Below are 16,636 nucleotides of genomic sequence, written 5' to 3'. Positions count from 1 at the left end.
CTTCAATATTCAGTAGTTCATATATCAGACAGCTTCTTTCCTGCACTTATCTTCGATTTCACGTGTTTTCATCCATTTCCTGCTTTCTCTGCTCTCTATGAGACTCTAGATACTTTTTCCCGGTTATACTATTGATATATGTGTACAAACCCTTCCCTACTTTTATTTTTAACAATGAGAGAAGGGGGGGGGGGGGGGGTGATCGGAGAGAACCAGCAGCATAAGGAGCAGGATCTCTGATGGATTTGTAAAATGTTTGCAAACCAGTAAGGTAGATAAACGACATACAGGCACTCTGTGGCAACAAAGCTGTAAAAAATAATTTTCATGAAGGCTATTTAGAAATTTGTTTAACTTTGCATTTAGGCAGCAAAATAACATTATAGGAGTTATCTGGTTAGATGATATTGATGTCCATTGACTGAGATGGATCATTAATATCAGATTGGTGGTGGTCCGACACCATGCAAATCAGCTGTAAACATTGTCATTGGACGCGTGTGAACATGGAAACTAGCTGCACTGTCCCACTCCATTCATGTAGTGGCCACTGCCAAGCACTGCAGAGCAGCTCCTATTCTTTTGAACAAGAACTGATGCGCAGTACTTGGCAACTGGCGAGCAGCAACCAGCTGATTGGTGCCAGTGTAGGGTGCTGGACCCCCACAAATCTGATATTAATGGCTTATCTTAAGGATAAGTAAGCAATTTCATATGCTTGGAGAACACCTTTAACATTATACTGTGTGTTCTTCTGCAGCATAGGGAGAGAGGAGTGTAGTGTACCTTAGCAATTATGTATTTCATGATGTTGTATGAATTTATAAGAAATGATTAAATTAATTAAGGCGCCAGAATGTATGGGGATATACACCGAGGTCTGAATAGGAAATAACAGCTGGACATGTTGGTACTTAACATATTCTACGGGTTTAATGAGTTTCCATTTATACATATATTCTTTATAGAAAATATCCTGGATTCTTAACTGGGTGCCAACTAATCTGGATTGACAGTTGGTCACAAGATGTTATTAACAGGGAAGCCAAACACTACATAATGCAGCACAGGATTATGGAAACCCACACAGAAGAAACCCGGTATGGCTGCTGCTCACGTGTCATTGTCCATAGATCAGTATTCATGGAACATGTCCTGTATTATTCATATACCTTTGTATGGAACAGATTCTGTTTCAATGAAAATACATTTTTAATGATCGGAAATAAAGCTTAAAAAATAAAAACATGTTTACTTCACTAATTCTTATTTTCCATTGTGTTTTAGTGAGAATGTAGCGACAGCTATTACCTTGATTCATAGTTATATGCTCCATGAAAATGAGCAGGTTCCATGGACGGGAAACAGTCATAGCAGCATATTATCTAAGAACGCAAATGATTCCAGCCAGAGTAACCGTGCACTCGGAGATGGCGGTCCTGCCCGGGCTCTTTACTGTAAAGATATTACTCAGGTATAGTTCATAAAACAGATATCCCGCTTCTCAAAACGAGGACATGCTGGCAATAAACTCAGTGTCCCAGATCTGGAAGTTAAAAATTGGTCCTACATTTCTTCTGCTGGATGTGGTATTACAGCGCTCATTGCAATGGACGACCATGCAATACAATACGTATGGGTGCTGGGTAGTGATGAGCGAGTATACTCGTTGCTGGGGTTTTCCTGAGCACGCTCGGATGGTCTCCGAGTATTTGTAACTGCTCAGAGATTTAGTTTTCCTTGACGCAGCTGCATGATTTACAGCTGATAGACAGCTTGAATACATGTGGGGATTCCTTAGCAACCAGGCAACCCCCACATGTATTTAGCCTGGCTAGCAGCGATAAATCACACAGCTGCATCAACAAAAACTAAATCTCTGAGCAGTTACAAATACTCGGAGACCATCCGAGCATGCCCGGGAAAACCCGAGCAATGAGCATACTCTCTTGTCACTAGTGCTGGGCCCTGCAAAGCAAGAGCACCTAGTAGGGGAGAGAGTTTAAGAAAGGCCATTACTCTGTATTCGCTTTGTGGTGTTAGATTGTGATATATTCCAGTTTCACACTTTACTTTTTTTGAGTTAAGTTATACAATCTGTCATAATATCAATTCAATATTTATTTGCCTTTGTAGCAGCTGCCTGACACTGGCCACTGAATATGAGTTTGTCATCCACCCATACACCCAGGTCTTTTTCATTGACGGTTTTGCCCAGAGTTTTAGAATTTAACACATAATTATACATCTTATTACTTCTATTAATTCTTCGTTTTTCCAAACTAAATAGCCCCAAGTGTAATAACCTATCTTGGTATTGCAGACCCCCCAGTCCTCTAATAACCTTGGTCGCTCTTCTCTGCACCCGCTCCAGTTCAGCTATATCTTTCTTAAACACCGGAGACCAGAACTGTGCACAGTATTCTAAGTGTGGTCGAACTAGTGACTTGTATAGAGGTAAAATTATGTTCTCCTCATGAGCATCTATGCCTCTTTTAATGCATCCCATTATTTTATTTGCCTTTGTAGCAGCTGCCTGACACTGGCCACTGAATTTAAGTTTGTCATCCACCCATACACCCAGGTCTTTTTCATTGACGGTTTTGCCCAGAGTTTTAGAATTTAACACATAATTATACATCTTATTACTTCTACCCAAGTGCATGACCTTACATTTATCCCCATTAAAGCTCATTTGCCATTTATCAGCCCAAGCTTCACACAGACAGCTCTCCAGCGACCAACTATGCGAAGTCCCCTGGTAACCAGGGTAAACATCGGGTTACTAAGCGCAGGGCCGCGCTTAGTAACCTGATGTTTACCCTGGTTACCAGCGTAAACGTAAAAAAAAAAAAAACACTACATACTTACATTCCGGTGTCTGTCCCCCGGCGCTGTGCTTCTCTGCACTGATTGTGAGCGCCGGCCAGCCGGAAAGCGCAGCGGTGACATCACCGCTGTGCTCTGCTTTCCGGCCGGCGCTTACACAGTGCAGAGAAGCACAGCGCCGGGGGACAGACACCGAAATGTAAGTATGTAGTGTTTTTTTTTTTTTACGTTTATGCTGGTAACCAGGGTAAACATCGGGTTACTAAGCGCGGCTCTGCGCTTAGTAACCCGATGTTTACCCTGGTTACCAGTGAAGACATCGCTGAATCGGCGTCACACACGCCGATTCAGCGATGTCTGCGGGAGTCCAGCGATGAAATAAAGTTCTGGACTTTCTGCTCCGACCAACGATGGCACAGCAGGATCCTGATCGCTGTTGCCTGTCAAACTCAATGATATCGCTAGCCAGGACGCTGCAACATCACTGATCGCTAGCGATATCGTTCAGTGTGAAGGTACCTTAAGGCTATCACTGCCTAAAAGAGGGTAACTTGTAATTACCTTTCTGTGAGAATCTGCCAACAAAATCTTCATCGGGGCCTTGTCAAAGTTTAATCTACCGTACTTACATAGTTATTAAGGTTGAAGGAAGACTTTAAGTCCATCTAGTTCAACCCATAGCCTAACCTAACATGCCCTAACATGTTGATCCAGAGGAAGGCAAAAAACCCCATGTGGCAAAGAGTAAGCTCCACCTTGGGGAAAAAAAATTCCTTCCCGACGCCACATACGGCAATCAGACTAGTTCCTTGGATCAACGCCCTATCAAGGAATCTAGTATATATAACCTGTAACATTATACTTTTCAAGAAAGGCATCCAGTCCCCTCTTTAATTTAAGTAATGAATCACTCATTACAACATCATACAGCAGAGAGTTCCATAGTCTCACTGCTCGTACAGTAAAGAATCCGTGTCTGTTATTATGCTTAAACCTTCTTTCCTCCAGAAGTAGAGGATGCCCCCTTGTCCCTGTCTCAGGCCTATGATTAAAAAGATCATCAGAAAGGTCTTTGTACTGTCCCCTCATATATTTATACATTAAAATAAGATCACCCCTTAGTCTTCGCTTTTCCAAACTAAATAGCCCCAAGTGTAATAACCTATCTTGGTATTGCAGACCCCCCAGTCCTCTAATAACCTTGGTCTTCTCTGCACCCGCTCTAGTTCAGCTATGTCTTTCTTATACACCGGAGACCAGAACTGTACACAATATTCTAAGTGTGGTAGAACTAGTGACTTGTATAGAGGTAAAATTATGTTCTCCTCATGAGCATCTATGCCTCTTTTAATGCATCCCATTATTTTATTTGCCTTTGTAGCAGCTGCCTGAAACTGGCCACTGAATATGAGTTTGTCATCCACCCATACACCCAGGTCTTTTTCATTGACGGTTTTGCCCAGAGTTTTAGAATTTAGCACATAATTATACATCTTATTACTTCTACCCAAGTGCATGACCTTACATTTATCCCCATTAAAGCTCATTTGCCATTTATCAGCCCAAGCTTCTGGTTTACATAAATCATCCTGTAATATAAAATTGCCCTCCTCTGTATTGATTACCCTGCAGAGTTTAGTGTCATCTGCAAATATTGAAATTCTGCTCTGTATGCCCCCTACAAGATCATTAATAAATATGTTAAAAAGAAGAGGGCCCAATACTGACCCCTGTGGTACCCCACTGCTAACCGCAACCCTGTCTAAGTGTGCTCTATTAATAACCACCCTTTGTTTCCTATCCCTGAGCCAGCTCTTAACCCACTTACACATATTTCCCCCTATCCCCAATATTCTCATTTTATGTATCAACCTTTTGTGTGGCACCGTATCAAAAGCTTTTGAAAAGTCCATGCACACTACGTCCACTGGGTTCCCTTGGTCCAGTCCAGAACTTACCTCTTCATAGAAAATGATCAGATTAGTCTGACATGAACGGTCCCTAGTAAACCCATGTTGATATTGGGTCATGAGGTTTTTCCTCTTCAGATACTCGAGCATAGCATCCCTTAGAGTGACTTACCCAAAGCCCTAACTTTCCTCTTCAGATACTCCAGCATTGCATCCCTTAGTGTGACTTACCCAAAGCCCTGACTTTCCTGTACTCTGTTATGTGTACCACTTATGTCACCTTGATAGACCGTTTAGAAACAAGTTAAGGAAGGACGCGGTGGGGTAACTTGAAGCTTGTGGGCTCCAATGCAAAATCTTCAACAGGTACCCAACTATCACAGGTTTTTGATTGCAAAAGGACTTTTTGGACCTGCAATTTCCAAGCGCAATTGCAACCCAGTACCTACTATAGTTACCCCACTGGAAGGACACCTCTATCAACTCCCTATAACAATTGCTTAATGGGGCTAGGTCATCAATAACAGAGCTGAGCTGCATTTTTTGACGGTGGCCACTAAACCACATCCAGAGCCGTGCTGTTCCACTCGCTACACTTATTACATTTAGCTGCTGCCGGAGCTGATAACAAATAATTGGTAGGGATGCCAGGTGTCAGACACCGATACATCTGATATTAATTTTACCTATTCCAAGAATAGGCTATCAGTAGTCATGAGCGAACATGCTTGGATAAGGCGTTATCCATGCTCATGTGCTAATCGAGTTCCCGCGGCTGCATGTCTCGTGGCTGTTCGACAGCTGCAACACATGCAGAGATTGCCTAACAAACAGACAGTCCTCGCATATGTTGAGGCTGTCTAACAGCCGCGAGACATACAGCAGTGGGGACTCGATTATAACTTTTGATCATGCCGAAGATACTCAGCACGAGTATCAAGATCAAGATTGAACAAGGGTATAAATAGGGTTTGTAGTACATTAGGAATGTTACACATGTATTAACATTATACATTTTTACCATTTAGGAAAAACTCATGCTTCTACTATCAAAGGATACAATAATAACAGACAACGTTTTTGTTGGTCCCAGTACATTACAACTGTTTTTGGATAACTTTAAATCCATTTTCCTGAAGAAAATGGAAGAACAACTAAACACAAATAATCGGCTGAAGTAAGTATTGATTTTGTGCTTGCTTGGTATTAGAGACCATGTCGCTCCTGGTTTTTAGTGTAATTTTTATTATATGAAAACACTAACCAAATCCTAACTTTGTATATCTTTGTATATAGTGCTGCACAATGTGTGCCTCGGGGTCCACTTGTAGCCCACCATGGCATTTTGTTTTTCCTTGTATACATTGTATTTTCCATGTCAGATTGAAGAAGAATAGGATCTGCATCTCTTAGACATTTATGGCATTACTTTTGATATACTATAAATCTCTCAAAAGGTGATGCCCCTTTAAATTTTGTTGTGGCCCTTGGACATTGTTGAATATGATGTGTCCGAAAAACCAAGCAGAAATTCTAGTAGGGAAAAAAGAAAAGTGTTGTCAGCCAGGTTAATTTTATCTATAAATATGGTACAAAAACTGTAATACATTCCTATCAATTCTATACACAAAAAAAGATAGATAGATAGATAGATAGATAGATAGATAGATAGATAGATAGATAGATACTGTAGATAGATAGATAGATAGATAGATAGATAGATAGATAGATAGATAGATAGATAGATAGATACTGTAGATAGATAGTGTCACGCTCACGCCCTGACTGGTGGGCGTGAGCTCGGGGGGTTTGTGGCCCCACTGTGCCACAAACCAGACTACCCTAGAAGGGGCGTGACTATGACAGCTGCCTGGGTTTTCACTGGAGCCTCTGATGGTGAGGACAGGCTTGAGCAGCAGGCAGCTGCCAGGTGCTACTCCAGGGTGGTGTCTGGCTGTGGCTGCTGATCCCATTTGGGAGACAGGAACACCAGGATTGGTGGGAGCATTAGGCAGGACTGGCAGAAGAGCACGGCTGGAACACAGACGAGTAGGCTGACACGGCTGAGACAGGGCTGGCAGAGAACTCAGGGCTGGCAGAGACACGGCAGGAAACAGGACTGGCTAGGACAGCAGGAACACAGGACTGGAAGGCAGGGCAGGAACACAGGATTGGGAGGCACTGCAGAGAACACAGGACTGGAAGGCAGGGCAGGAACGGCAGGACTGGCAGGAACACAGGATACACAGGACGGGTTGATGTGATGTATGAATCAGGCTGCACTCTGATGACACCCGAGTGCAGTCCTATTGTGAGTGTGATGAAGGAACAGGTAGGGACCTGTACACACAGAAGATGCAGGTACGGAAACAAGCCAGAAGGAAAGGAGAATGAAGGAACAGGTAGGGACCTGTTCACACTGAAGGACCAAGTAACAAGTAGAAGGTGGAACTAAGAGAAGAGAAGGAGAAGGCAGAGCCAAGGACGGAGCCGCAAGAGGCGGAGCCAAGGGCGGAGACGCAGGAGGCGGAGCCAAGAGCGGAGACGCAGGAGGCGGAGCCAAGAGCGGAGACGCAGGAGGCGGAGCCAAGAGCGGAGACGCTGGAGGCGGAGCCAAGAGCGGAGACGCTGGAGGCGGAGCCAAGAGCGGAGTCGCTGGAGGCGGAGCCAAGAGCGGAGACGCTGGAGGTAACGCCAAGAGCGGAGACGCTGGAGGCGGAGCCAAGAGCGGAGACGCTGGAGGCGGAGCCAAGAGCGGAGTCGCTGGAGGCGGAGCCAAGAGCGGAGACGCTGGAGGTAACGCCAAGAGCGGAGACGCTGGAGGTAACGCCAAGAGCGGAGACGCTGAAGGCGGAGCCAAGAGCAGAGACGGAGCAAAGTGCAGAAACACAGGAGGCGGAGCCAGATAGTACCGCAAAGAGCGGAGCCAGATAGAACCGCAAAGAGCGGAGCCACAGAGCAAAGCCAAAGAGTGCGAAGCAAGATCTGAGTGCAGAGCCGCAAGAGTGCGGAGTGTAAGCAGACAGAAAACACAAAGAAAGAAAGCAGGGAAGAAAGCCACAGACAAGGAGACCGAGAAAAGACAAAGTACAGACAAGGCAATAGAACAAGACACAGGGACAAAGACACAGGGACCAGGATATTCTGCCTCCTGGAGGGCGGACTACAAGAACAAGGCAATAGCACAGAGAAAAGCCTCCAGAGAGGGAGTAACTCAGAGCAAGGCCAGGCAAACTCAGCAGCTAAACACTAACTGAGCTAACACATTGCACAGGCCCAGACCACAGGGTGGAGCTGCACTATATACAGGAGGCCTCTTGGTAATTGGTCAGGAACTGATTAGACAGATGCACCTGATTCCTATAAGAACCAGAGAGTTCAGGCGCCGGCCCCCTATACACACAGCCATGAGGCATGCAGAGAGCAGAGACACAGAACATGGAGCTGGCATTAAAGAGAAAGCACATCATGGCCTGGAGCAGTGGGTAAGATTGTGTGAGAGATGTGAGGCCATGCTGTGATGCCAGCAGAGTTGTTACAGATAGATAGATAGATACTGTAGATAGATAGATAGATAGATAGATAGATAGATAGATAGATAGATAGATAGATAGATAGATAGATAGATAGAAAAAAAAACCTGACTAGCACCTCCTAAGTGTGAATATGTGAAAGCTGCGAGTTTGCATTATATAGAAAAAGTAAGGTACAGCAGCACTATGCATAAGTTTAGACCATGTGAATACACAGAAAAACATTAACCCCTTCATGACATGCACCGTACTAGTACTGCGCATGTCGTGTAACCCCCTTTGATGTGGACTTCAGCGCTAAGCCCACATCTTTCCCGGAACATGTCAGCTGTTTTGAACAGCTGACATGTGCCCGGAACAGCCGCAGGTGGAATCGAGATCCACCCCGGCTGTTAACCCACTAAATGTATTTAATGCCGATTCCAGCAATTGCGCTGGAAATCCCGCCCATCCGTTACCTCATCACATAATCGGGGCTCACCGATGTTTCGGCATGACACCCAAAGGTCTCCTGCCGACCTCTATGATTGTCAATACCAGATTGCTGAGTGCCGCCCGATGGTTCGTGCTTATAGCAAGTGAGCAATTCTGCTACATACATGGGATCTGATCACAGCCTGTATGTAGCAGAGCCGATCAGGTTATGACAGCTTCTAGTCTCCTATGGAGGCTATTGAAGCATTTCAAAAGTAAAAAAAAAAAAAAAGTTGAAAAAAAAAATTAAAAAAATATAAGTTAACCCCTTCCCGACCTGTGACACAGCGTATGCGTCATGAAAGTCGGTGCCAATCCGACCTGTGACGCATATGCTGTGTCACAGAAAGATCGCGTCCCTGCAGATCGGGTGAAAGGGTTAACTCCCATTTCACCCGATCTGCAGGGACAGGGGGAGTGGTAGTTTAGCCCAGGGGGGGTGGCTTCACCCCCTCGTGGCTACGATCGCTCTGATTGGCTGTTGAAAGTGAAACTGCCAATCAGAGCGATTTGTAATATTTCACCCATTATAACGGGTGAAATATTACAATCCAGCCATGGCCGATGCTGCAATATCATCGGCCATGGCTGGAAATACTAGTGTGCCCCCACCCCACCGATCGCCCCCCCAGCCCCCCGATCTGGCCGGTACACTGCTCCGGCTCCCCTCCGTCCAGTGCTCCGCTCCCCCCCGTGCTCTTGTCCGCTCCCCCCGTGCTCCAATCACCCCCCCGTGCTCCAAACACCCCCCCCTGCATTCAGATCCACCCCCCCGTGCTCCGTTCCACCCCCCCCATGCTCCGTTCCAGCCCCCCCGTGCTCCGTTCCACGCCCCCCGTGCTCCGTTCCACGCCTGCCGCGCTCCGATTCCCCCCCCCCGTGCTCCGATCCCCCCCCCCGTGCTCCGATCCCCCCCCCGTGGTCCCCCCCACCCCATCATACTTACCGATCCAGCCGGGGTCCCGTCCGTCTTCTCCCTGGGCGCCGCCATCTTCCAAAATGGCGGGCGCATGCGCAGTGCGCCCGCCGAATCTGCCGGCCGGCAGATTCGTTCCAAAGTGCATTTTGATCACTGAGATAGATTATATCTCAGTGATCAAAATAAAAAAAATAATACATGACCCCCCCCCTTTGTCACCCCCATAGGTAGGGACAATAAAAAAATAAAGAAATTTTTTTTTTCCACTAATGTTAGAATAGGGTTAGGGTTAGGGGTAGGGTTAGGGTTAGGGTTAGGGTTAGGGGTAGGGTTAGGGCTAGGGTTAGGGCTAGGGGTAGGGTTAGGGGTAGGGTTAGGGCTAGGGTTAGGGCTAGGGTTAGGGCTAGGGGTAGGGTTAGGGCTAGGGTTAGGGTTAGGGTTTCGGTATGTGCACACGTATTCTGGTCCTCTGCGGATTTTTCCGCTGCGGATTTGATAAATCCGCAGTGCTAAACCGCTGCGGATTTATGGCGGATTTACCGCATTTTTTTCTGCGCATTTCACTGCGGTTTTACAACTGCGATTTTCTATTTGAGCAGTTGTAAAACCGCTGCGGAATCCGCACAAAGAAGTGACATGCTGCGGAATGTAAACCGCTGCGTTTCCGTGCAGTTTTTCCGCAGCATGTGTACAGCGATTTTTGTTTCCCGTAGGTTTACATTGAACTGTAAACTCATGGGAAACTGCTGCGGATCTGCAGCGTTTTCCGCAGCGTGTGCACATACCTTTAGAATTAGGCTATGTTCACACGGTGCGGATTTGGCTGCGGATTGGCCGCTGCGGATTCGCAGCAGTATTCCATCAGGTTTACAGTACCATGTAAACATATGAAAAACCAAATCCGCTGTGCCCATGGTGCAGAAAATACCGCGCGGAAACGCTGCGTTGTATTTTCCGCAGCATGTCAATTCTTTGTGCGGATTCCGCGGCTTTTTACACCTGTTCCTCAATAGGAATCCGCAGGTGAAATCCGCACAAAAAACACTGGAAATCCGCGGAAAATCCGCAGGTAAAACGCAGTGCCTTTTACCCGCGGATTTTTCAAAAATGGTGCGGAAATATCTCACACGAATCCGCAACGTGGGCACATAGCCTTAGGGTTAGGGTTGGAATTAGGGTTGTGGTTAGGGTTGTGATTAGGGTTATGGCTACAGTTGGGATTAGGGTTAGGGGTGTGGGGCGGTTAGTGTTGGAGGTAGAATTGAGGGGTTACCACTGTTTAGGCACATCAGGGGTCTCCAAACGCAACATGGCGCCACCATTGATTCCAGCCAATCTCGTATTCAAAAAGTCAAATGGTGCTCCCTCACTTCCGAGCCCTGAAGTGTGCCCAAACAGTGGTTTACCCCCACATATGGGGTATCAGTGTACTCAGGATAAACTGCGCAACAATTACTGAGGTCCAATTTCTCCTGTTACCCTTGTGAATCTAAAAAAATGCTTGCTAAAACATCATTTTTGAGGAAAGAAAAATGATTTTTTATTTTCACGGCTCTGCGTTGTAAACGTCTGTGAAGCACTTGGGGGTTCAAAGTGCTCACCACATATCTAGATAAGTTCCTTGGGGGGTCTAGTTTCTAAAATGGGGTCACTTGTGGGGGGTTTCTACTGTTTAGGCACACCAGGGGCTCTGCAAACGCAATGTGACACCCGCAGACCATTCCATCAAAGTCTGCATTTCAAAAGTCACTACTTCCCTTCTGAGCCCCGACGTGTGCCCAAACAGTGGTTTACCCCCACACATGGGGTATCAGCGTACTCAGGAGAAACTGGACAACATCTTTTGGGGTCCAATTTCTCCTGTAACCCTTGGGAAAATAAAAAATTCTGGGCTAAATAATTATTTTTGAGGAAAGAAAACGTATTTATTATTTTCACGGCTCTGCATTATAAACTTCTATGAAGCACTTGGGGGTTCAAAGTGCTCACCACACATCTAGATAAGTTCCTTTCGGGGTCTAGTTTCCAAAATGGGGTCACTTGTGGGGGGTTTCTACTGTTTAGGCACATCAGGGACTCTGCAAACGCAACGTGACGCCCGCAGAGCATTCCATCAAAGTCTGCATTTCAAAACGTCACTACTTCAATTCCGAGCCCCGGCATGTGCCCAAACAGTAGTTTACCCCCACATATGGGGTATCACCGTACTCAGGAGAAACTGGACAACAAATATTGGGGTCAAATTTCTCCTGTTACCCTTGGGAAAATTAAAAAATTCTGGGCTAAATAATTATTTTTGAGGAAAGAAAACGTATTTATTATTTTCACGGCTCTGCATTATAAACTTCTATGAAGCACTTGGGGGTTCAAAGTGCTCACCACACATCTAGATAAGTTCCTTTCGGGGTCTAGTTTCCAAAATGGGGTCACTTGTGGGGGGTTTCTACTGTTAAGCCACATCAGGGGCTCTGCAAACGCAACGTGACGCCCACAGAGCATTCCATCAAAGTCTGCATTTCAAAGCGTCACTACTTCACTTCCGAGCCTCGGCATGTGCCCAAACAGTGGTTTACCCCCACATATGGGGTATCAGCGTACTCAGGAGAAACTGGACAACAACTTTTGGGATCCAATTTCTCCTGTTACCCTTGGGAAAATAAAAAATTCTGGGCTAAATAATTATTTTTGAGGAAAGAAAACGTATTTATTATTTTCACGGCTCTGCATTATAAACTTCTATGAAGCACTTGGGGGTTCAAAGTGCTCACCACACATCTAGATAAGTTCCTTTCGGGGTCTAGTTTCCAAAATGGGGTCACTTGTGGGGGGTTTCTACTGTTAAGCCACATCAGGGGCTCTGCAAACGCAACGTGACGCCCACAGAGCATTCCATCAAAGTCTGCATTTCAAAATGTCACTACTTCACTTCCGAGCCCCGGCATGTGCCCAAACAGTGGTTTAACCCCACATATGGGGTATCATTGTACTCAGGAGAAACTGGACAACAACTTTTGGGGTCAAATTTCTCCTGTTACCCTTTGTAAAATAAAAAATTGCAGGCTAAAAGATCATTTTTGAGAAAATAATTTTTTTTTTTTATTTTCATGGCTCTGCGTTATAAACTTCTGTGAAGCACTTGGGGGTTCAAAGTCCTCACCACACATCTAGATTAGTTCCTTTGGGGGTCTAGTTTCCAAAATGGGGTCATTTCTGGGGTATCTCCAATGTTTAGGCACACAGGGGCTCTCCAAACGTGACATGGTGTCCGCTAATGATTAGAGCTAATTTTCCATTTAAAAAGCCAAATGGCGTGCCATCCCTTCCGAGCCCTGCCGTGCGCCCAAACAGTGGTTTACCCCCACATATGGGGTATCAGCGTACTCAGGACAAACTGGACAACAATATTTGTGGTCCAATTTCTCCTATTATCCTTGGCAAAATAGGAAATTCCAGGCTAAAAAATCATTTTTGAGGAAAGAAAAATTATTTTTTATTTTCATGGCTCTGCGTTATAAACTTCTGTAAAGCACCTGGGGGTTTAAAGTGCTCAATATGCATCTAGATAAGTTCCTTGGGGGGTCTAGTTTCCAAAATGGGGTCACTTGTTGGGGAGCTCCAATGCATAGGCACACAGGGGCTCTCCAAACGCGACATGGTGTCCGCTAACAATTGGAGCTAATTTTCCATTCAAAAAGTCAAATGGCGCGCCTTCCCTTCCGAGCCCTGCCGTGTGCCCAAACAGTGGTTTACCCCCACATATGAGGTATCGGCGTACTCGGGAGAAATTGCCCAACAAATTTTATGATCCATTTTATCCTACTGCCCATGTGAAAATGAAAAAATTGAGGCGAAAAGAATTTTTTTGTGAAAAAAAAGTACTTTTTCATTTTTACAGATCAATTTGTGAAGCACCTGAGGGTTTAAAGTGCTCACTAGGCATCTAAATAAGTTCCTTGGGGGGTCTAGTTTCCAAAATGGGGTCACTTGTGGGGGAGCGCCAATGTTTAGGCACACAGGAGCTCTCCAATCGCGACATGGTGTCCGCTAACGATGGAAATAATTTTTCATTCAAAAAGTCAAATGGCGCTCCTTCCCTTCCGAGCCTTACCATGTGCCCAAACAGTGGTTTACCCCCACATATGAGGTATCGGCGTACTCAGGAGAAATTGCCCAACACATTTTAGAATCCATTTTATCCTGTTGCCCATGTGAAAATGAAAAAATTGAGGCTAAAAGAATTTTTTTGTGAAAAAAAAGTACTTTTTCATTTTTACGGATCAATTTGTGAAGCACCTGGGAGTTCAAAGTGCTCACTATGCATCTAGATAAGTTCCTTGGGGCGTCTAGTTTCCAAAATGGGGTCACTTGTGGGGGAGCTCCAATTTTTAGGCACACGGGGGCTCTCCAAACGTGACATGGTGTCCGCTAAAGAGTGGAGCCAATTTTTGATTCAAAAAGTCAAATGGCGCTCCTTCCCTTCCAAGCCCTGCCGTGCGCCCAAACAGTGGTTTACCCCCACATATGAGGTATCAGCGTACTCAGGACAAATTGCACAACAACTTTCGTGGTTCAGTTTCTCCTTTTACCATTGGGAAAATAAAAAAATTGTTGCTAAGATAATTTTTGTGACTAAAAAGTTAAATGTTCATTTTTTCCTTCCATGTTGCTTCTGCTGCTGTGAAGCACCTGAAGGGTTAATAAACTTCTTGAATGTGGTTTTGACTACCTTGAGGGGTGCAGTTTTTGGAATGGTGTCACTTTTGGGTATTTTCAGCCATATAGACCCCCTCAAACTGACTTCAAATGTGAGGTGGTCCCTAAAAAAAATGGTTTTGTAAATTTCGTTGTAAAAATGACAAATCGCTGGTCAAATTTTAACCCTTATAACTTCCTAACAAAAAAAAATTTTGTTTCCAAAATTGTGCTGATGTAAAGTAAACATGTGGGAAATGTTATTTATTAACTATTTTGTGTCACATATCTCTCTGGTTTAACAGAATAAAAATTCAAAATGTGAAAATTGCGAAATTTTCAAAATTTTCGCCAAATTTCCGTTTTTATCACAAATAAACGCAGAATTTATTGACCTAAATTTACCACTAACATGAAGCCCAATATGTCACGAAAAAACAATCTCAGAACCGCTAGGATCCGTTGAAGCGTTCCTGAGTTATTACCTCATAAAGGGACACTGGTCAGAATTGCAAAAAACGGCAAGGTCTTTAAGGTCAAAATAGGCTGGGTCATGAAGGGGTTAAAATCACCCCCTTTTCTCTCCATTCAAAGTAAAACAATAAAAAAAAAAATCAAACATACACATATTTGGTATCCTTGCTATCAAAATCGCCCAATTTATCAACATAAAAAAAAGAAGTAACCCCATCACTAGACGGCGCAGCGAGAAAAAATATCAAAACATCAGAATTACCTTTTTTTGGTCGCCGCAACATTGCATTAATACGCAGTAATGGGTGATCAAAAGACCGTATCTGCACCAAAATAGTTTCATTAGAAATATCAGCTCGGCACGCAAATATTAACCGCTCATCCAACCCGAGATCATGAAAAACGGAGACGTTATGGGTCTCGGAACATGACACATTTTTTTTTTATTAAGAAACTTTGGATTTTTTTTCACCACTTAAATAAAAATGAACCTGGACATCTTTGGTGTCTATGAACTCATAATGACCTGAAGAATCATAATCGTAGGTCAGTTTTAGTATCTGGTGAACATGGTAAAAAAAATCCAAAAAACAATTGTGGAATTGCACTTTTTTTGCAATTTCACCGCACTTGGAATATTTTTTCCATTTTTGAGTACACGATATGGTAAAACCAATGGTGTTGTTCAAAAGTACAACTTGTCCTGCAAAAAACAAGCCCTCACATGGCCATATTGATGGCTCTGGGAAGGAGGAGAGTGAAAAACAGAAATGCAAAAGCGTAAAAGGGCTCCGTCACGAAGAGGTTAAAATATTGAATCTAGATTTTACTACTCAAAAAAATGTACTTACAAAGATGAATGAAAATTAAGGTTCTTAGAGCATAAATTGGCCAATTCATGTATGCCCATCAACCACGGCATGCTGACCTCTCCCTGATGGGTCCCTGTTCTACTGTATATGCTACTCTCCGACTATCAACCTGCAGTTAAATGAACACTATGCATAAGTTTAGGCCATGTGAAAACATTAAAAAACATTAAAAACATTGAATCTAGATTTTACTACTTCAACCCCTTCCAGACCTGAGATGCCACGTAGGCGTCATGAAAGTCGGTGCCAATCCGACCTGTGACAACTGCGTGGCGTCATGGCAGGATCGTGTTCCTGCAGATCGGGTGAAAGGGTTAACTGAAATTTCACCCAACCTGCAGGGACAGGGGGAGTGGTACTTGAGCCCAGGGGGTGGCTTAACCCCCCCATGGCTATGATCGCTCTGATTGACTGTTTCACTTTCAACAGCCAATCAGAGCAATCGTAATATTTCACCAATGAAAATTGGTGAAATATTACAGTCCAGCCATGGCAATATCATTGGCCACGGCAGGAGACCCCGATCTGACCCCGCCACCAACTAACAGCGCCGTCAGTGTTTCCTACCCCTCCGTCCTGTCCTCCACACCCTCCTCTCCCCTCTGCCCCTTGTTCTCCCCTCTGCCCCCCCCCACTGTCCGATCCCAACCCCCATACTTACCGAGTCCCGGTGTCCCTCCATCTCCTCCTATGGGCGCCGCCATCTTCCAAACTGCCGGCCGGCAGATTCATTCCAGGTACATTTTGATCACTGTGATAGTTTCTATCACAGTGATCAAAATAAAAAAAGAGTAACTAAACCCCCCTTTGTCAGCCCCCCATAGGTAGGGAACATGATAAAATATATTTATTTTTATTTTTCCACTAGGGTTAGGGTTAGGGTTGTAATTAGGGTTAGGGTTAAAGTTGCAATTAGGGTTAGGTTTGCAATTA

The 16,636-nt window shown here is 44.7% G+C and overlaps 1 protein-coding gene across 1 annotated transcript in view; it reads left to right on the top strand.

The window, feature by feature from the left end:
* Positions 1-16,636, top strand: part of LOC138637623 (dynein axonemal heavy chain 5-like) — a 569,265-nt gene that overhangs the window by 438,806 nt on the left and 113,823 nt on the right. Inside the window, exons 71-73 of the mRNA XM_069726456.1 lie at positions 969-1,100; positions 1,288-1,474; positions 5,768-5,916. Of these exons, the coding sequence (XP_069582557.1) occupies positions 969-1,100; positions 1,288-1,474; positions 5,768-5,916 (468 nt within the window). The remainder of the gene's footprint in view (positions 1-968; positions 1,101-1,287; positions 1,475-5,767; positions 5,917-16,636) is intronic.

The sequence above is a fragment of the Ranitomeya imitator genome, chromosome 5 (assembly GCF_032444005.1).
Source record: "Ranitomeya imitator isolate aRanImi1 chromosome 5, aRanImi1.pri, whole genome shotgun sequence".
Classification (NCBI taxonomy): domain Eukaryota; kingdom Metazoa; phylum Chordata; class Amphibia; order Anura; family Dendrobatidae; genus Ranitomeya; species Ranitomeya imitator.
This window is presented reverse-complemented; position numbering and strand designations above follow the sequence as displayed.